The sequence below is a fragment of the Ctenopharyngodon idella genome, chromosome 12 (assembly GCF_019924925.1).
Source record: "Ctenopharyngodon idella isolate HZGC_01 chromosome 12, HZGC01, whole genome shotgun sequence".
Classification (NCBI taxonomy): domain Eukaryota; kingdom Metazoa; phylum Chordata; class Actinopteri; order Cypriniformes; family Xenocyprididae; genus Ctenopharyngodon; species Ctenopharyngodon idella.
The window spans coordinates 21893618-21914038 of NC_067231.1; the positions used below are offsets into that span (position 1 = coordinate 21893618).

The 20421-nt window shown below is 37.7% G+C and overlaps 1 protein-coding gene across 1 annotated transcript in view; it reads left to right on the forward strand.

Annotated features, from left to right (window-relative positions):
• Positions 1–13177, forward strand: part of rbfox3a (RNA binding fox-1 homolog 3a) — a 395081-nt gene extending 381904 nt beyond the window's left edge. Inside the window, 5 exon segments of the mRNA XM_051914271.1 lie at positions 3553–3685; positions 4153–4192; positions 6758–6822; positions 10842–10920; positions 12916–13177. Coding sequence (XP_051770231.1) covers positions 3553–3685; positions 4153–4192; positions 6758–6822; positions 10842–10920; positions 12916–12960 — 362 coding nt within the window. The 3' untranslated portion in view covers positions 12961–13177.
• The last annotated feature ends 7244 nt before the right edge of the window (positions 13178–20421 follow it).

The window sequence follows — 20421 nt, forward strand, 5'->3', positions numbered from 1 at the left end:
TTCACAATAGCACGCAGTGTGAGAGAGGCCCTCATCCGGCGATTTCCAGTCGCACCGTATTAAAGGAGCCAGTCTTGCAGTAAATGAAAGAGTCCAGAGGGGGTTGGGGATGTAATTGCCCCCACACCTTCATCCAAACAGCCCAATGGGACTCTTTCCAACGATACCCCTGTGTAAACCCAGATAAATGCAGCAGTGTGCCAGCATCCTTATCGGCTTTAACTGTAGATGTGCAGATGTGAAGGGTTTTTGACCTTCTCTCATGTTAAAATAACAGGTTAGCACAAGGGCTACAAGGATTTATGCTCACTCACACTTTTGCCTTTGTGTGTTTCGTAGGCTTTATGGAGTGTCATAACTGGCTGGAATGATTTATGGCTTATTATTGAATCGGTGCTGCGTGCAGACCCATAGCTCATTATGAGATTACATTTATGTACGTCATGGCACACATAATGTACACACACACAAAATCAAAGAAAATATAAGAGCATTGTCCATGACTGGAATTCGGGATAAATTGACCATGGCCTGGCATATATCAGAGACGACCACTGTTTGGCATATTAACACCGACTCTATAGCTTAAAAGGGACAAATTAAAATGTCAGCGGCTCCATGCTATATCAAAACGAAAGAGCAAACGCCTTACCTTCAGCCATCTGTCTTTCTTTTACGTCTGATGAAGGGCTGCGCCGTGCCTCTCCACCGCTGATTGGTGTGTCGCATACAAGAGGTTTTATTGTTTGTTTGTTTGTCTGAGAGGAGATACCGGAGTCAAAGGAAAATTATACCGGTACTTGCAAACCCCAGGGCCAAAGGTTTGCTGAATGTGAATCGAAGAAGTCTTTACACCAAGGCAGTGTGCTAAATATATAGAAATACATATATGTGCTCAAAATAAACCCAGCTGACCTCATTAAAAGCGGTAACTTTGACACATATTGACTATTAACTGAGTGCTGCTTGGGTGATGGCTGTACAGTAATGATCAGGAGGAGGTGCAGGTTCTGTTTGGGGATATGAAATAACTGAAGAGGGCTGTCCTGCTCCTCTGAGACACCAGATAGACAGCGATAGTGTCATCGGTGCATAAATGAGAAAGAGAGCTTTGTGGGCCGCACTGCTGGGCTGTGTTTTGCTTGCACAGTACTATGGGTAATTATGGCTGTGTCATTGACTCATCAGGGCCATACTCAGTGAAGGTTAAAAAGAGACTTGAGTGTAATATGCTCTTACTTTTACTCTTTTTACAGTTTTAATCATTTTTCTTATGGTCTTCCTTTAATTCTCACATGTTTTTTGTTTGTTTGTTTTTTGTCTCCTTTTCTTTTCATATTATTTGAGTGAATCTCACACTCTCCAACCTGTCACGAACATGTCTGGGACATATTTCGCAATGAACTTTAAAAAAAAAAAAAGTAAATAAAAGGAACTGCACACTTAGAATGCACTGATGAACAGGATTTGAATACATTGTAATGTTTTCATGTTTTCCAACATCCAGCTCTTTCTCAGTCAGAGGTGAGCAATTCCTAATATTTACTTTGTGTTTTGCTCTATTTTTTGGATCCTGCACCCATATTTATCAACTTTTTGGATGTGTGTGCCTTTTTCTGTTTGTCTTAGGTCATATTTAACCCCACAATGAAGAAATAAAATAATACATATTTTGCTTAAATAAAACAAAGCCTGTATCATTAATATAATTTGAATCAAGACCCACAATTTTGCCATTTTCCTTCTGAATTCTCTATAAAACCAGAAATCTCATTCTTATTAGAATAATACAGTAGAATGTTTTTATATTTTGACCTTGTGGCAGTATTTGTTGTACTGCCTATAATTTAATTAAATGAAAACAAAAATAATTGTATTACAGTAATGAGAATCATAATTGAGAAAAATAGAAACTCAGTAAGTAAAAAATGGGTGAATTGGAGTAATAAGATTTTTATTAGGGAAAAATGTAAAATGTTTAATTGTTAATGACAATGCAAAATATTAAAATATTATATACAGTACAATAATAATTATATATATATATATACAGCCAAACCAAAAATTATTCAGACACAAGATATAATTTTTTATATTTTTTTACTAGTGGGTGCAGGACACTATAGTTCATTTATGTAAGTGAGGATAGCAAAATAAAGTAAACTGTGACATATTATACCCAAAAATTCTTCATACAGTGGACTACCAGTAAAACTGATAAAAATTTGGGACCAAAAATTATTCAGACACTTTGACCTGACCATGTTTTGTTATCAAGTGTTATCAGATCTGAGATAATTTATTACCACTTTTTTTAACTATAGTGAATAAACTGTATTAATAAATGAAATGTATAAGATGTCTGAGTAAATTTTGGTTTGACTGTATATATATATATATATATATATATATATATATGTATAGATAGATAGATAGATAGATAGATATAGATAGTATGTAATTATAATATATTTTCTTTGAACTTAAATTTTTTTTCTTCTTCTTTTGATTTTGGGGTGAAATGGAATCTGAACTGTAGACTGATTAAAAAAAAAAAAAAATTGTGTCATCCAGTCAGATTAGAGTTTGCGAGATTGAGAAAGAGCTTTCCATTTTAATGTGCAATATCCATCTAATGGACTGCGGGCAGTCTGTGGGCGTCTGCGGCCGAGACTGTGTGAAATGTGACCTGGACATGTTTTATTGTTACACATGCTGTTTCAAGTTTCATTCTGTCTGTTTCACTTTCACATCCGTGTATGTTTCCTTAACATGCATAAAGCCTCAGTCTCTCTCTCAACTCTGCCACTTCCCCCTGTCTTGACCCTGAGTTGTCCCTGTTCTCCTCCAGGCTGGGTCTGGCCCCAGCAGTGGCGTGAGGCTGGGGAAGTGTGTGGGGGGAGAGAGATGAGGGATGGCGCCAGCCTGTGATTGCATCTCTAAACAATCCTCTCCATCTGCTCTCTCAACCCTGTGTGCCAGAACCTTGTGTCTCACCTACAACAACCTACCATCTCCCCTGCCTCGCACACACCCCTCCAGGGTGGGAGAGCAGCCAGACGCACTCACACACACCCCACGCGCAAGCTTTCAGAGATACCCACAATAGAGAGGCTTCCCCAGACAGGAATGCCTTACCGTTTCGCTCTCCCAAGATTAATGGTAAATATTTAGTTTAGTTTAGTGCATTGCTTCTCAATTGGTGTGGCAGTTTATGCTCACACTAAATGTGCACTACAGAGGATTTCTCTGGTTATATCACTTTTGAGTTTGAAGGAAATTTTTGTTTTACGTTTGTATCGGGTTGCCACAAATCTGGGTCCTGAGGCGAAACCTGCAGTTGAGAATCACTGGCTGTAACATGCTGCCATGTTTGATGTGTTGTGCCAACATGACACACCGGTTGACATCCGTCTGAGTTGTTTTAAAGCATCACATTTTAGGATGACAGTGCGTTGTCACACTACCGACTGAAAGCCGATTGGTGGTGACAGGTGCGCCTCTTAGAAGCAAAAGCTTATGTCACCACCTTTCTTCTCTCCTTTTTTCTAGTGACAGGCTTCCCCTATCCAACCACAGGGGCGACGGTGGCTTACAGGGGCGCCCACTTGAGAGGCAGAGGTCGTGCTGTTTACAACACGTTCCGTGCCGCGCCTCCACCCCCTCCCATTCCCGCTTACGGAGCGTGAGTAACCTTTCACCCAAAACATACACATACAGTATCTGCAAATAGCTCACCTTGTTTTTGTCCAAGCCTGAGGCCATTATTAGGTAAACTTCAGCAGTTAAAAGCACTGTCATCAAAGGGCCATTTTCGCATTATATGTGCTACAGCCTTAACCTGCAACATGACCACTTGATGGCTATAAAGTGCGTTACACTCTAATGGCGAGCCCTACCAGTTTTCCCCAGTGACAATACAGAGCAAAGCCCATTATAAAGCAACATTGTTTTCCTCTAAGCACAGAAAATGGCCATCTTTCCTAATCTGCTCAGTTTTTTTCCCTTCCTCACAGTCTGGAGTGCATTGTTTTGTCTGCTGAATGAATGAATCGCTGCATAATTTATTTCCTTCTCTATACAGTGCGAGGAAACTATGGACGTTCAGTGCTGATGTATTGTGTTTTGTTGTTTCTTGTTGTGTTTTTGCAGTGTGGTTTACCAAGATGGCTTCTACGGTGCTGAGATCTATGTGAGTATACTCTGTTTTTGCCCATTCTGCTGCTTTTTCTGTAAATGAAGGGAAGGTTGTATGCAATGTTGAGGACAGGGTGTGCCAGCCTAACCTGAGCAGCTGGTGCTGAATCTTTCATAAGGGCAAGGGTCAGCTCAGGTCACCATGTGCAAATCCACCAGGATGGCCGTTTGTGGCGTACTAAAACCCTTTTTGGGTTCCCCTGTGCATACCGCTACATGGCACAATTAAATCACACCCGGCTCAGCCGCTTCCAACATGGCTTCTTTTGAAGACTGTAGTTGATCTCTAAGGATTGTATGATAATGCTAACATGTACAGTGTGGATTGAACCAAAAACGAACCCCCCTACGCACTTAACGTCTCATTCTTCCACATTTTATCTCCACTGCTGCCTGGTTTTGCTCTAAGTGGGAGGAAAATCACGCCGGATCAAGTTGATGAAGTCGACGTTACAGTGTTTTTGTTTTAATTTATGGCACGCGTTTGATCCGCCTTTCCCTCAGCTTCCATTAAAATACAGCCCAAAGGCCTCACGCTACAGCCCGAGATTGTGCCCAGGCCCTATTGTTTTTGACAGGCCGTCAGAACGTATTAGTCAGTCAGGTGATCAGAGAGCGTGCCTCCCCTTCCCAGGATTATTTCACTGCATGAAAAATGGAAATTAATTCAACATTTAGATCTGAAACAGGACAAATGAACGTGGACGTAATTGTGATGCCTTTACCTGGCATGCACAATAGTATGTTTGCCGCCAAGTTTGCAAACTCATAGCCAGGACCGTGGCTGCGGCCCCAGATAGATCACAGTCAAACAGATTTTGATTAATACATGCAACACGTGTTCGCTTGCCAGTGAAGTCAGGATCCGTCTCTACGGACCACCCGATCATTTTTTTGAGTAGCCTGAATGTTAGATAACTTATAAAGGAATAGTTGACAAAAGAAATTAAGATTAACAGCTCAAAGTGACCAGGCGCAGTCAAGCTCTAAAAAAGCACTGTTAAAGTAGCATAAAGTAGTCCTTAAGACCCATGTTCAATATATTACCATTCAAATGATTGGGATCAAAAGATTTATTTAAGAAATTTATACTTTTATTAGGCAGAAACATCCAACATTATTGGTCTTGTAGTGTCTCATAACTGAATGTCATGAAGTCAAGGCTGCTTGAGATTTTATGGTGCTTTTATGACCGGAAGTGTCCATTATAAACTATCATTGTATGGAAAAATGTATTTTTTCACATTCTACAAACAAACAAACAGCATATGAGAAGGACATGAAGCTTAAATAAAACCATAAATAATGACATAAATATCATATGTGGTTTAGCCGGTGAAACCACCAGAATTAAGAAGCTGTAACTTAGACTACAGAATCCATGTACACACTTTTCTATGACCTGATTTTTCTTTGACTCCAGTAGCTAAACATTTGATCTTAGCAGAGTAGCATCGGACATTAATCCCAAGCTGAAAAAGAAATGAGAGCATCTATAATTCAGCGTGCAGTCCTGTATCTGCGCTGCCTCAGTCCTGCACGCGCTCTGGCACCGCGATTATTCACATAATGTACCAGTGATGTCAGCGAGCTAAAATAACAAAGAGCGGAGCTGCGTTTCATTAAAACAGACACTTCAATAAACACCCCAGCCACTTAGATACTCGCTCGCAGCCAGCAAATACATTCCCTGTTGTTTAAAGCTTGGCGTGTTTGTAGTGTAAGCGTTCACAAAACATCACCCGGAGAAGACTAGCAGACAGCGCTCGGTTGTTGCAGCTAACAATCTCGGCTAATGTCATCTGATGCCGCTTACAACTCGGCTATTAATAGCTAGCTTGAATGGAGCAATTAATAGCTTTGTCAGATGTCATCTAATGCTTATACAAGCAATATTTAGTGTTGTCTTGTGCCGTTCTCCAGCCACGGATGAGCACGTTGTGTGTGTCAAGACCGCTCCCCTGGGCACCGAGCCAGGGGACTCGTATTGGCCAGCCACATTAATTAAAAGGCCCCTTCAATAGCTTCAGCCAAATCTTCCATTTGGTTCATTCGCAGTAAGCAAACATTGACTGATTTTAATTGTTTATACCAGATTGCCACTTACCATGCTGATCGATAGTTGCCCGGCCCTGCCATTTCAATTGATGGGATTGATGCGCTCTGGAAAGACAAGCCGTTGGTTGCACCGCTATTGCTGCGCTCAGCTTAGATAAGGGAAGACGCTCAGATGGTTCGCTTTCGGACTTGGGCTGTTAGGCATCTGTGCCGAGATCTATATGAAGAGCTAATGCAGTCAATCTGACAATTCCCCATTAAACAAAAAGGCTTCACAAAAAGCTGTATTGGCAAACTAAATACCACCTAAATCACTCAGCGCTGATTTTAGTGAGCATTGACAGGCCTTTTCAGCAGCACTCTTAAGGTTGTAACTGAGCTTTTGGGATTCACTGCATTGTTAATGTATGAACAGTCCAGTTGTATTGCGGTTCTAAAATTTCATGTCACCAATGTCCTGCTGTTTGCATGCGTCTGATGGATGCCCTTATGTAATTGACAGGGTGGCTATGCAGCATACAGATATGCCCAACCAGCCGCAGCAGCTGCAGCGGCCTACAGTGACAGGTAAGAGTCCAGCAGCACTTCCTGTTTGGCTTTTGTTAATTGGTTGATGCCAAAAGAGATTTTTGGCCATTTATTTTAGCTTTTAGCAGTTTTTGGCCAATAAAAATGGTGTTTTTTGAGAATGATGGTGGTTTTCCTCCACCTAATATCACCTGCATAAACCAGGGGTTTTCTAACTGGGTCAGGGTCCACAAGAGGGTGCTGGAAAGTCTGTAGAAAAGTTGAGAGAAATTAAAAATTTTACAATATGTATTTTTGGGGCATGTTAACTTGACATATTTAATGTTTAACACAATGTTTTTTTAAACTTTTCTATCAAATTTGAATGTTATTGTTTCATTGTGCTTTTAAAGACGGCCTTAGTTTTAATTATTTAAGAAATTTAAAAAAAAACATCTCAATATAGATATTTCTTTTACATTAAACTACATAGTTACACTAGATGGTCTTAAATGTTCTGCCCAAACTTCCTGTTTCAATAGAAAATGTCAATTAGTGCTGTCAAATCAATTAATCGCAATTAATCGCATCTAACATAAAAGTTTATTTACATAATATATGTGTGTATATATATATATATTACTATATTTATATATTATGTGTGTGTATACACACAGAGATATGTATATAATATATATAAATGTAATAATATATATACACACATATATATTATGTAAACACAAACTTTTATATTAGATGCGATTAATCGCAATTAATCGATTTGACAGCACTAAGGTCAATACATGAAAAATTGCAATTATGAAGCTACTTCATGGTGTCTTAAGTCATTATTTGAGAAATTACGATTAAAATAAAAAACTCTTCACTAGTTTAGAAGAATAATGTTACTGGATAATCACCTTATCCATTGCAAGTTTTAACTGTATTTGAGTTCTGAAGTCTTTCTGGAAAAGTGTTTCCTCAGTTCTGAGAGTCTGGTTTGAGTTTACAGATCTGCTCTCTCATTAAACTAGCTTAAATGAGATCATTTAGACATCCCTTCCCTATCTTTGATTCACTCTCAACCTTTAAACTTGAATTCAACCTGAATTTCTGTAACCACTTAGCTTACTCACTTTAGGCCACAGGGTTGAGTGTATGTGTGTGCGTGAAGACGAAGGTGGTGCAGGGTTGTCAGTAATTTATCCAGGACCTGTGGGGACCCTGTCAGGTTGGATCAGGCCAGGCACTGGTTTAATCTAGGCAAGATTGAGCGTGTCAGAGCCGATAAGGCACGGCCCTGCCTGCCAGCCTGAAGAGCCCAGATAATGTAAGATTTATCAGAGCCAAGCACAGATCCACATCAGAGCAGGTGACAAGACTGGCATTCCACCGCACTTATTTCAGCCCCCTTCCTGCGTCCCCTCTTTCACTCCAGCTCTCTTTTTCTCTCTCCACCTCTTTCTGCATCGCTTGTCGTTCACCTCCTTGCTTTCACATAAGCCTGCTCTGCGTTTCGCACTCTAATTTGATATGTCATGGTGAAGGGGGTTTAAAAGTAAGTGTTAAAATGACACAGACTTTTGAACTAGCCTCTTAAAAGAGTGTTAATTCTGTAATCATATACTCACCCTCATGACTTTCTTTCTTCTGTAGAATACAAAAAGATATTCTGAGGTGTTTTTCAACCGTTTTTGTCCATGAAATGGGGTCCAAAACAGCATAAGACCTTTCATTGTGTGGGGAAAGTCTTTCAAAATGTGTTCTTTTGTGTTTACACAAGAGAATGAAAGTCATTTAGGTTTGAAATGACAGTAAATGATGACAGAACTTTAATTTTTGCACTTTTGCAGTTTTCATTTCATAATATTGCTTAAAGGGATAGTTCACCCAAAAATGAAAATTGTCCTCAATTCTTGGTTTATCTCATGTTGTTCCAAGCCTGTATGACTTTTTCTTCTGTTGAACATAAAAAGAAGATATTTTGAGAAATGTTTCTGTTTTTTTGTTCATACAATGGAAGTAAATGGTCACCAAAACTGTATGGTTACCAACATTCTTCACAATATCTTCTTTTGTGTTCCAAAGGAGAAATTAAGTCACAGAAGGGTGAGTAATTGAGGACAGAATTTTCATTTTGGAGTGAACTATCCCTTAATTATCGAGTGGGGACTATTTGAGGGGAGAAAAATCACCCTTTTTAAATGTGGCTATCCAGGTTTAATTTTGAATGGGTAATTCCCACTGCCTGGTTAAGCTGCAGGTTAAGTAGCCCGGCCCGGCTGGAGTGTTACGGGGATTCCCACAAGCCACCCTCGCCTGCACTGTCTGTCACAAGCAGTTAAAATCCCCTCCGCTCAGCTCTCTCACTCCACTGAGCTGGCCTGACCTTTGATGTTGTAATAATCCCGGACGACAAAAACCTGGTCAGATCCGATAGTATTTCCATATGTAATAGCATGTCTGGGCACAGGATTTTCCCCCTCTCTCCTCTTTTCTCCTCTCTGAGTCTGTGCCCTCGGTACCCAGCTCGGCCTGCCTTATCTGCTCCCCGCAGGCCCTCATTTGCAAGCGTGTGTTTGTAGGGAAAGTCAACAAATGAAGAAGGGAAGTGTTGGGGGTTAATAAATAAATAAAGGAAGAAGTAAGGCCCATCTTGGAGGAATTAGTTCCAAATCGGTACCAATGAAAAGAGTCAGAGAACGCCACCGCCGCCACCAGCCCTGCGCCTCTTTACAGTGCAGCCTGGGTAAACAAGAGAGGGCAAAGGAGCATGAAAAGGATAAAGAGAGCTGTGAACATAAACTCTCTGCCTCCTTCACTCGCTTTTTTAACGCACACGAACAACAACACAAAATCCAAAGCATCCATGCATCTCTTGCTGGGTCTTTCCTGTTCCGCAGTACCTTTAGAACTTTGTCACTTTTAAAAAGTGAATTTGCTAATGTTGTAATTTAAGGAAGTATTTCTATAAAATGGTTTTCCATTTATTTTATTTATTTATTTAAACTTGATTACTTGCATAGTAGCATGAAATAAACAGGATTCCTAACAGGATGGAAATAAAGGGCTGATTTTAGACTGAGAGTTGGCTTACATGGAGTGCCTTTTTATATTTATATTTTAAACAACTTTTAAGATTATCATACATATTTCTGGAGGATGATGTCATTAAGGAAGTGGCTTTTGTTAGTTAAAGGTATTTGGTAACACTTTACAATAAGGTCTCATTTGTTAACAGTTAACAATGAGCAATATTTGTTACAGTATTTATTAATCTTTGTTAATGTTAGTTAATAAAGATCCAGTTGTTCATTGTTTGTTCGTCTTAGTTCACAGTGCATTAACTAATGTTAACAAATACAACTCTTGATTTTAATAATGTATTAGTAAACGTTGAAATTAACTTAAGATTAATAAATTCTGTTGAAGTACAGTATTAGTTCATGTTAAAGTAAGTAGTTAACTAATGAAACCTTATTGTAAAGTGTTACCAGGTATTTTACAAATTCTAAAATGGAAAGGGATTTTTTTGAAACCTTTTGATTAGAGGAATGACAAAAATAAAGAAACACCTGGAAGATTTCCTAATATATATATAAAAAAACTCGACATGCTCTCAAACCAAGAAAATTTAATTATTTTGAATACATCCCAATGTTCACTTAATTGTGATATTGTGATAAAAGAATACAAACTAACATGACTTTCTGACTAAAAATTGCGATGCTGCTGTTCTTTTCTCTTTCCTGTTTCTACTTTTCTCTTTTCTACATTTCTTTTCTGTGTCTTGTCCCTCTCTTACCAATATAATTTTTACTACATGCTCATAAGATAAAAATACTTTTACTCCAAAACAATAACAGAGCACCTATCACTTTTAACACACTCTTACCTTTATACCATGTATTTATGGCAAGCCAGTGATTGCATTTTTATCAGACAGGAAGAAAGAGAGGGCAAGAGAGAGGGAGGAAGGGTGTAGTGATAATGGATCTAGTTCAAATGAACAGCACTCACTGGAGCATACCATCTTCTCGAAGCTTCAATGCTCCCTCCGTTTCTTCCTTTCCCTGTAGCTATGGCAGAGTCTATGCAACAGCAGACCCTTATCACCACACGATTGGACCTGCAGCCACGTACAGCGTGGGCACTATGGTGAGTCATGAAACATTCATCCATGCCCTAACATTACACAGACCTGAGCACCCCAACAAAATACAAGCCAGAGCCCAGTGCAACCATAATAATGCTGAAAGATATTGCTGTGCATTCTGTTAAATTGAATCGAATTATGAATAGAATAATTGGAAATACTATGAAACGAATATTGAATGAAGCATGCGCTGTGAGCTGGAGATATGTAGTTGGGGTGGCTGAAGTCTTAAATATTGTACATGAACTTATTCAGGGTCCAAAATTACCAGCCATAAATTTACTAGCCATGCAATGATAGATAGATAGATAGATAGATAGATAGATAGATAGATAGATAGATAATAGATAGATAGATAGATAGATAGATAGATAGATAGATTGATTGATTGATTGATTGATTGATTGATTGATTGATTGATTCTTGCAGATAAACCCATGTAATGTTGCAACTGGCGAAGTGTTTTATTTACTCGCCAAAGCCAATTTGTTCTCGCATTTGGCGCTTGGAAAGTGTTAATTTTGGACCCTGTTTGCATTTGCATTAATGATGTCAGGAGTGTAGATATATGTTTCCATATTCTGAGACTCATCAGCTGATATATGTGTATGTGACAGTTTGTCAAGATGGATCCTGGGCACTTTGTATCTCATTAAATGCAATGGAGTAACCCAGCATACTGACACTTGATTAGACCTTCCAAAAGAGACGTTTTCCTTTGCATATCAGCATTCTCAATCTGATGTGGGGGATCATCGTCCCGTTAATGTTTGTTTTTAGCTAGCTTTTGCAGCTAACATCAAAGATGAAAAATTCTAAAACTCCTATCTGAACACAAAAAGAGAAAACTCTTTATGATTTGTTTTTTTGCGGCTGTTGGTCGGGACTTTTCTCAAGATTAACGACCATCAAGCTCGTGCAGCAGCGTGCCGAGGGAGATTAAAGAAAAGGCGAGAGATAGAGGGAGAACGACGGGGAAAAAAGAAAGAGAAAAAAAAAAGATTCCATCGCACCCACCTCCCCCTGCCCATGAGGCTTATTGGACAAACACTCTGCCTAAGACAAATGACTGGAATTTACCAAGTCGACATCCGTGTGATTCTCAAAACCGTACTATTCCCCGGTGCAGCTGCTAGCTAAAAGCTTTCATTAATTAAGACCATTTTTTTCCTCTTCATTTACTTAATTAAAACTGTGGCCTGTGTTGCTTTTTTTGCCTCCTTTTTCCTTTTTTTTTTTTCAAATTTTCCTCCCTTTCTCAAGACTTCAATTTGCCACTTTAAGACATAGCAAATATCCTTCGGCGCTCCTCCGGTCGAACGAGGGCCGCAGGGGGGCCGAGGTGAGCACTCAGAGTTCTCAGTGATTCCAGGACCGAACCGGTTGCGACTCAAATGAGCAGAACTCCTCTCAGTACTTGCACTGAGCCTGCTGAGAATGAAATGAATATCATTAAATCATATTTGACCATCAGATCACAAGTTAAAAGTATTTAATAATGAGCCCCTCTGAGGGTTAGAAAAAAGTTAGTTTGCTTTGCTCTCTGTTAGAACAGAATTCATTCCACGTTTAAGGCGTGTGTATTTTGCACAGGGTTGGAGCTGAGGAGAACGGCCCATAGAGCCTTTGAAGTTTTTTTGTATTTGGCAAGAGCGGAGTGGGTGCTACCGCAGTCCGGTTAAGGAGAGGTCTGAGAAAGCAGTGTGTGTTAGATGTCTCCAATCAGATCAACCTGAGGGCCAGGCGGCCATGATGGAGAGGTTCGATAAAGAGCAGCTGATGAAATACACCAGCAGGATTCAGCAGCCTGTTTCAGTCGCAACCCGGTTGAACTGTGAAACTCTGAACTCTGACACCCACTTGCCTTGAAAATCACACTGTAATTTCATTCCAAAATCTAAACGAGACGAAAGGGAAGAAAATTTCAACTGTTCACCCCAGAGAATCTATTTAACACTGATTGGGTCATTTTTGTTTTTTCATCTTTGATGTTGCAGGCTAGCCTTTACAGAGGAGGTTACAGTCGCTTCACACCCTACTAGAGAGAGAATCAATCCCCCGACCAAACAAACAAACAAACAAACAAAACACAAACAAACAACCCACCCACCTCCACCTTCAAGGTTCGCAAAGCGCGAACCTTCCCCGAACAGTCACATTTGGGCTAAAGCTCTGCGTATCATCCTGCGGTTATCCAGCATTTCTGTTGCTTGGCTATTGATTTGGAATCTGTTTTGTTTGTATTGAAATGTGTGGTCCGGGAGGGGAGGGGCTGAGTGACAGAGAGGGGGGGAGGGGGTGCTGTCCAATGAGTTTTCTCATTTAGTCGCGGCGTAGATTTATGGGCATGAGCTCAGCTGATTTATGTGGACAGGGAGTGGGCCAGGAAGTGAGTTTATTTGCCTTACTAAATGGCACAGGAATGAGCAACTTGAGCAAAACAACAGCAGCGCTAGACTCGCATACGTATATTTGCAATTTTTGCATTAAAGGCCCCACTGAACACCCACTTACTAGAAGTGATGATGACTGCTATTCATTACAATATGAAAAGAAAAACCTCTAAGGTTTGCTTATGCTATCTGTAAACTACTAATATAGCCTTACTATTTTTCCTCCAGTAAATATCAAAGGGAAACATTCATTTACAAATCTCTTATGGAGTCTATGATTGTTTACCAAAACTATATTGTTGTAGTGTTTAAACTGATAGTTAGCTACAAGATGAAGATTTTCAAGTAATTCTCTGTCACTCACACCCTCTTTCACTTTGACGTACTGTTATATAACTCAATGATTTTACTGTCTGTATGATTGCAACTGTCATTTGGCGAGATTGATGTCAAGATTTTTTTAATATTTGGTAAAAAGTATTCCATTGCCACAGATGGACTTAAATACATTTCGGGATTTAGTATTTGATATACTTATTTTTTCCACAATAAAATATTATTATTATTATTACTATTTCCATTTATACACCAATGATAATAATAATAATTATTATTATTATTATTATTATGGTAACACTTTACAATAAGGTTTCGTTTGTCAGCATTAGTTACCTACATTAGTTAACATAAACTAACAAATAACAATACTTCTACAGCATTTATTGATCTCTATTAATCTTAATCTTGACATTTACTATTACATTTTTAAGATCAAAATTCACTGCACTGTGAACTCAAATGAACATAAGCTGCATCCGAAATTGCGTACTCTTGAATTTAAATTTACTTCACGACCGTTGAAAAGGTACATTCTATATAGTACGAATGCATGTAGTATGAATGAATTCGGACGTACTACATCCGCCATGTTGTTACTGTCACATGACTTACCAGTGTCAGTTACGTCCCTTCAACTCAATTCACAAATCCTCTCCCGTGGCCTCATAGGACATTAAAGTGTCCATCTTTTGCACGCTTTAGAATCTCGCCGGAAGTGAGTCATCCGGGTACTGTTTTTCGAATACTATAAATTCGGACATACCACTCTGTTCACATACTGTTTTTGCGTACTATATAGTAGAGAAGTATTCGATTTCGGACACAGCGATAGACATTTTTATGAACTAAGGTTAATATATGCTGTAAAAATATATTTTTTATTCTTAGTTCATGTTAGTTTTTTAAACTAATATTAAAAAAATGAGAACTTATTGTAAAGTGTTACCATAATAATAATAATAATTAAGTTCTTATTTTAACAAAGCAATAAAATCAGCAACTCGGGTTATATTTTCTCATAATAATAAAAATCTACTTTTATTATTTACAGGCAATAATAGCAACATATCTAACAATGAAATAATCTTACATCATAGTAAATATATGATATAATGTTGATGTTTTCTTACAATTCCTATTTTTAACGAAACCTGTGTACAAACACGTCTGCCTGTATCAAAGCAAATATTCATGAAGGAATGCCCTCAGCAAGGTTTCCTTCGGTTTTAATCTGTTAGATGTCACATAAAGAGCGTACACTTAATCAAGGCCGCTTCTGCTGTTCAGAAAGCATTCTGTAAATAAACATAGTGCGGTAATGTGGAAAGAGAGAACACTTCCCCACTACACGGTCTATTGCACCCTCTAGCTGATGAGATGTCCAGAATCCCACTGCAACAACAGTGATGACAGGGGGAGCAATTACCGTTCATTGCTGAAATTTCCATCAGGCTTGTGTTAATATGGAAGATGCAGTCCGCTTGAAAATAACTTTTATTATAATTTTAACTAACAAAGATGCAGGGATATAACAGGAACCAGACTATAGGAATGAATATATCTAAAATAAAAGACATCCCACTACCCTTGGGAAACTGCACCCTTTGCAGAGAGTACCGCTTATGATGTTCTAAACAACATGTTCCAGTATTGATTTGCTGTTGAGTTACGTGTTAAGCACTGGGAGTATGCGACCTAGTCATAGATCTTCGGGACATTTTTAGTCAGGTCCAAAATGTATGTGGAGGACAGGCCAGCCTAAGAATTCCTAATAGGAGCGGGAAGATATAAGATGTTGGGTTACACTTTATTTTAAGATGACGTAGTAACATTGTATTTACTCAAACAAGTACTGAGTAATATTAATTAACTGACATGTACTTACTATAGAGTTATGGTTAGGGTTAGGTTTAGGGTTAGTTACTTGTAATTATGCATAATTTACTGTTATTGCTATAGTAAGTACATGTAGTAACGTGTAATACGTCACCTTAAAATAAAGTGTTACCGATATTGTGCAGGGAAACAATTAGGAAAGAGGCAAACATACTCTTCATATAGGGTCTGACAACCTCTTATAGAACAAGTAACTTCTCTAATCAATTAATAATAAATATATACAACAAAATATGTTCGCGCACACATGAAAAATGCGTTCAAACTGTTCAAAGGTTTGGGATTGGTATGATTATTAAATGCTTACGAAAGATCTCTTATGCTCACCAAGTCTGCTTTTATTTAATAAATAATACAGTAAAAAGCAGTAATATTGTGAAATATTATTACAATGTAAAATAACTGTTTTCTGTTGTAATATATTTTAAAATGCAATTCATTCCTGTGATGACAAAGCTGAATTTTAACATCATTACTCCATTCTTAAGTGTCACATGATCCTTCAGAAATCATTCTAATATACTGACTTGTCACTCAGAAAACATTTTCGTTCAAAAGCACAGCATTTATTTGAAATTAAATCTTTTGTAACATTTATAAATGTCTTGTCACTTGTCATCAATGTAATGCATTTTTGTTGAATAAAAGTATTAATTATAAAAAATAAATAAATAAAAATCATACTGACCCCATACCTTTGAACATTTGTATATATAAATAGGTTTTATAAATGCAACAGGAATATATTCACCCAAACATTAGTTAACATAAAAAATGAGCTGTATCTTAATGTGGAATGAGGCTTGAATGCTCTGTTTACTGATCTATTTTCATAAAGATCCAGCGATATGATCCCTAATGTTCCTTTCTCAATGGAGAAGCACTTGTGCACTATAAGGTGAGAGATTTTCCCCCAAGGTGACATTCCCCGAGGCCCAGCACTTTATACAGGACCTGTGATAAGACATGCCAGGCCTTTAGAGAAGAGAGAGAAGAAGAATGAGAAAGAAAGAGTTGGGGGTGGCAGTAATCCTCCCAGTGAAATAGGGCCTCCCTCGTTTCCTGGTTCCTCTGAGCGTTGATCATGTCCTCGTGTCTCACACACACACACACACCCGGGCCAGTAAATAGCAGCCTGCACCCCTCAAATGGAATTGTAAGGGTGGAGTTATAGAAGAAGGGGAAAGAAACCAGGGTAGAGAGGCAGCATCCAAAGTAATTTACTCCACAGATTAAAGATAACAGCATTGAGTCAATAACCACTGATCTCATTTGGAGATACACTAGGCCAGCCAGGCGCGTGGCACAGCCGTTCTGCTCAGTCTATTACCATAGCTGTTGTGGCTGCCTCTTCAGACACACCGTTCTCCCGTGAGTGTGAAATCACAGCAGCCTATTGTAAAACATAGATTAGATGCATTGCTTTTTTCCACCTTTGTAGGGAGAAATCTACAGCGCAACATAATATTTCACCTAAACGAATGTGTCCTTGTTCCCCTAGTGCTGCGTGCGGCTCAGATGGCTCTAAGAAAAAGGGGGAAAAACTTAGAAAGCTGCACAGGCAGGCGTTTATGTAGTCTGCACTAGCGTTAGCAAAACAAAATTTTATTAAATCAATATTGAATATGTATATCATGGCTGCAAATTAACAATTTGTTCCCGCAACTTACTAATACATCGGCACGTTTTACTAATTAGTTTCACAATGCCATAGTTACACATTACTACATGTACTTACTACAGTAATAACAGTAAATTATGCATAATTACAAGTAACTAAACCTAAACCTAACCCTAACTGTAACTCTATAGTAAGTACATGTAGGTTACTAATAGTACTCAGTACTTATTTGAGTAAGTACAATGTAACTATGGCGCTGTAAAATAAAGTGTAACCCCTCGTTTTCAAGGGTTAGTTCACCCAAAAATGAAAATAATGTCATTTATTACTCACCCTCATGCAGTTCCACACCTTCATTCATCTTCAGAACGCAAATTAATATATTTTCGTTGAAATCCGATGGTTCAGTGAGGCCTGCATAGTCAGCAACGACATTTCCTCTCTCAAGATCCATTAATGTACTAAAAACTTATTTAAATCAGTTCATGTGAGTACAGTGGTTCAATATTAATATTATAAAGCGACGAGAATATTTTTGGTGCACCAAAAAAACAAAATAACGACTTATATAGTGATGGCAGATTTCAAAACACTGCTTCATGCTTCATTTAAATATATTTTTAGTACATTAATGGATCTTGAGAGAGAAAATGTCATTGCTGGCTATGCAGGCCTCATTGAGCCATCGGATTTCAACAAAAATATCTAAATTTGTGTTCCGAAGATTAACGAAGGTCTTACGGGTGTGGAACGGCATGAGGGTGAGTAATTAATGACATTATTTTCATTTTTGGGTGAACTAACCCTTTAAGTAAATTGGGCGCACTATAAAATAATTTGTTCCTACATTTTACTAAATTGTGGCAATGTTGTAATAATTCATTCCCATGTTTTAGTTCAATTCAATCATTTATTGAAATGAGGGAACGAATTAATAAATCGTGGGAATTAATTCTCAATTCATGGCCATGATTTACTAAAATGAGAGAATAAATTCTTAATTTGTGGCTTTGATATATCTATATTTTTGTGCGCATGTCATGTGTGGGGCTCTGTAAAGGTTTTCATTTGGGAGAAGTGTTTAAAAGTGGACTAAAAAAGCCTTATTTTCCTGAAATATTCCATCTGTTGTTTATCAGAAACAAAAATGCAAAGGATAAACGCTCCTCTGTGGGAATGGAATACCTGATTTAACATGCACTGTAAATAACATTGTGATTTTATTTTCTCTATTCAAGCTTTATGAAGTTATTACTTATTTTTCTTTACATTTTTATTATGTCTGACTTTGAACAATGTGTTGTTGGTGTTGATCAGTTTGAAAACGAAAAACAAGACAGGTGTGGCATATGAAAACATTGCCACTATGTGTTAAACATACAAAGTACAAAGTCCTTTCTTTTGTATACACCCTTAAGAATATAATGTGGTGATGTTTTTATATAATAGAATATAATAGGCTTTAAATCCAAATTGTTTATACCTTTTCTGAGGAGAGGAGAGAGCATATTATGTCCAGATGTGAGTCAATAACTCTGTGCTGTGTGTTGTTGAGATATTTAAATTTATGTCCTTTTTTCCTTACATGGGGAAGGTATTTACGCTGCCCTCTGACCTCAGTTTAATTTATGTGGAAGACACAATTTTAATTGACTTTGTTGCATTTACATATCCTAAAGTGGCTGTACTCAAGAGTGGTCATTTACCAGCCTTTTTGAAATGAAATTCTCATCGCGTTCGGTGCTTCCAACCACGTGTTTTGACCTAAAAAGTGGCAAAACGACATGTTTAGTTTAACCGTATAAATCACACTTCCTCTTGTTAAATATCTATGCAGAATTGTAAATGAATCTGATTGAGTTAATTCATGCAAAAGACTATCATATTCTTGACTAAGGCATTTCCATCTCTATTTCAGACAATTAAACTAATCAAGCGACTATATTAGGACTCAATCACCCATTTATTTAATTCCAGCATTTAGGCAGAGAGAGAAAACACCGTGCTGAGCATGAAATGACTGCTGAGGAGACAGTTTGCAGTCGTCTAAATGAATGTGTGAGCTTGCAGATTGACAAGATGGAAGTCTCCGTCTTGCATGGACGCCGCAGTGGGCCATTAAAAGATTGCCTGTTTAATTAGCTCTGTTAATGCAGTGATTTGTAAGATGGCACCCTGGGCCAGGGGCCAGTCCACATAGCAGCAGATTTTCATCTCTCTCAAATTGATGGCACAAATGTTAATTTACTGAGAGGTCTGTTTGAGGGTGCAAACAGGATGGAATTAGAAGCTAAAAACATTATTTATTTATTTAAATTTTAAATAGAAGTTAACAATATAATATAATTGTTTATTTCACATGCTCAATGCAACGGCTTAAATAGCATAGAATTATGCCAATAATAGACCCGAACTGGGTCACACTGGACGATAACGCAGTTTAACATTATATCTGCTGTTACCTCATTAACTTTCTGTCATTTAAAATTGTGTCTGTTCCTTGTGCTGTTTCATTGTGCAATTTTCTTCTGTCAGGGGATTTTTAGAAAATGTTTTTTTTAAATAAAAAAAGAAGCAAAAACTGTACTCTTTGTACATAATACTATATATATATATATATATACATATAAATATATGTGAGCACATATCGCAGTCATTTTTTGTATGTATAACCTGTAGTATTAAATGTGTTCTTGCTGTCCATTTCATGTAGGCTTACATTGTGAAAGTTTCAGCTTATATGAATCACGTCATCTGTTAAAATCCAACTGGTACATTCTGCTCTCGCATAGCCATTTGTTTTTGGACTTCAAGATTCAGTAGATAAAGCTATGTACATAAAATAAAAAATAAGTAATACTAAAGCAATTTTTGTGTCTAAATAAAAGGAAAATTATATCTCTCTGTGTTTAGTTTTTTTCTGTTTTGCTAGACTTGAAGCAAATGGATGTTCATTTAGTAATATTTATTTTTTTAATGTAAATGTTTTATATATACGCTATTGTTTAAAAGTTTGGGGTCGGTAAGATTTTTTACTGTTTTTGAAAGATGTCTCAAGGCTGCAATTATTTGATCAAAAATACAGTAAAAACAGTAATATTGTGGAATATTATTACAATTTAAAATAATTGTTTTCTATTTTAATATATTTTTAAAAAGCAATTTATTCCTGTGATGGCATATCTGAATTTTTTTAGCATCATTACTGCAGTCTTAAGTGTCACATGATCCTTCAGAAATCATTCTAATATGCT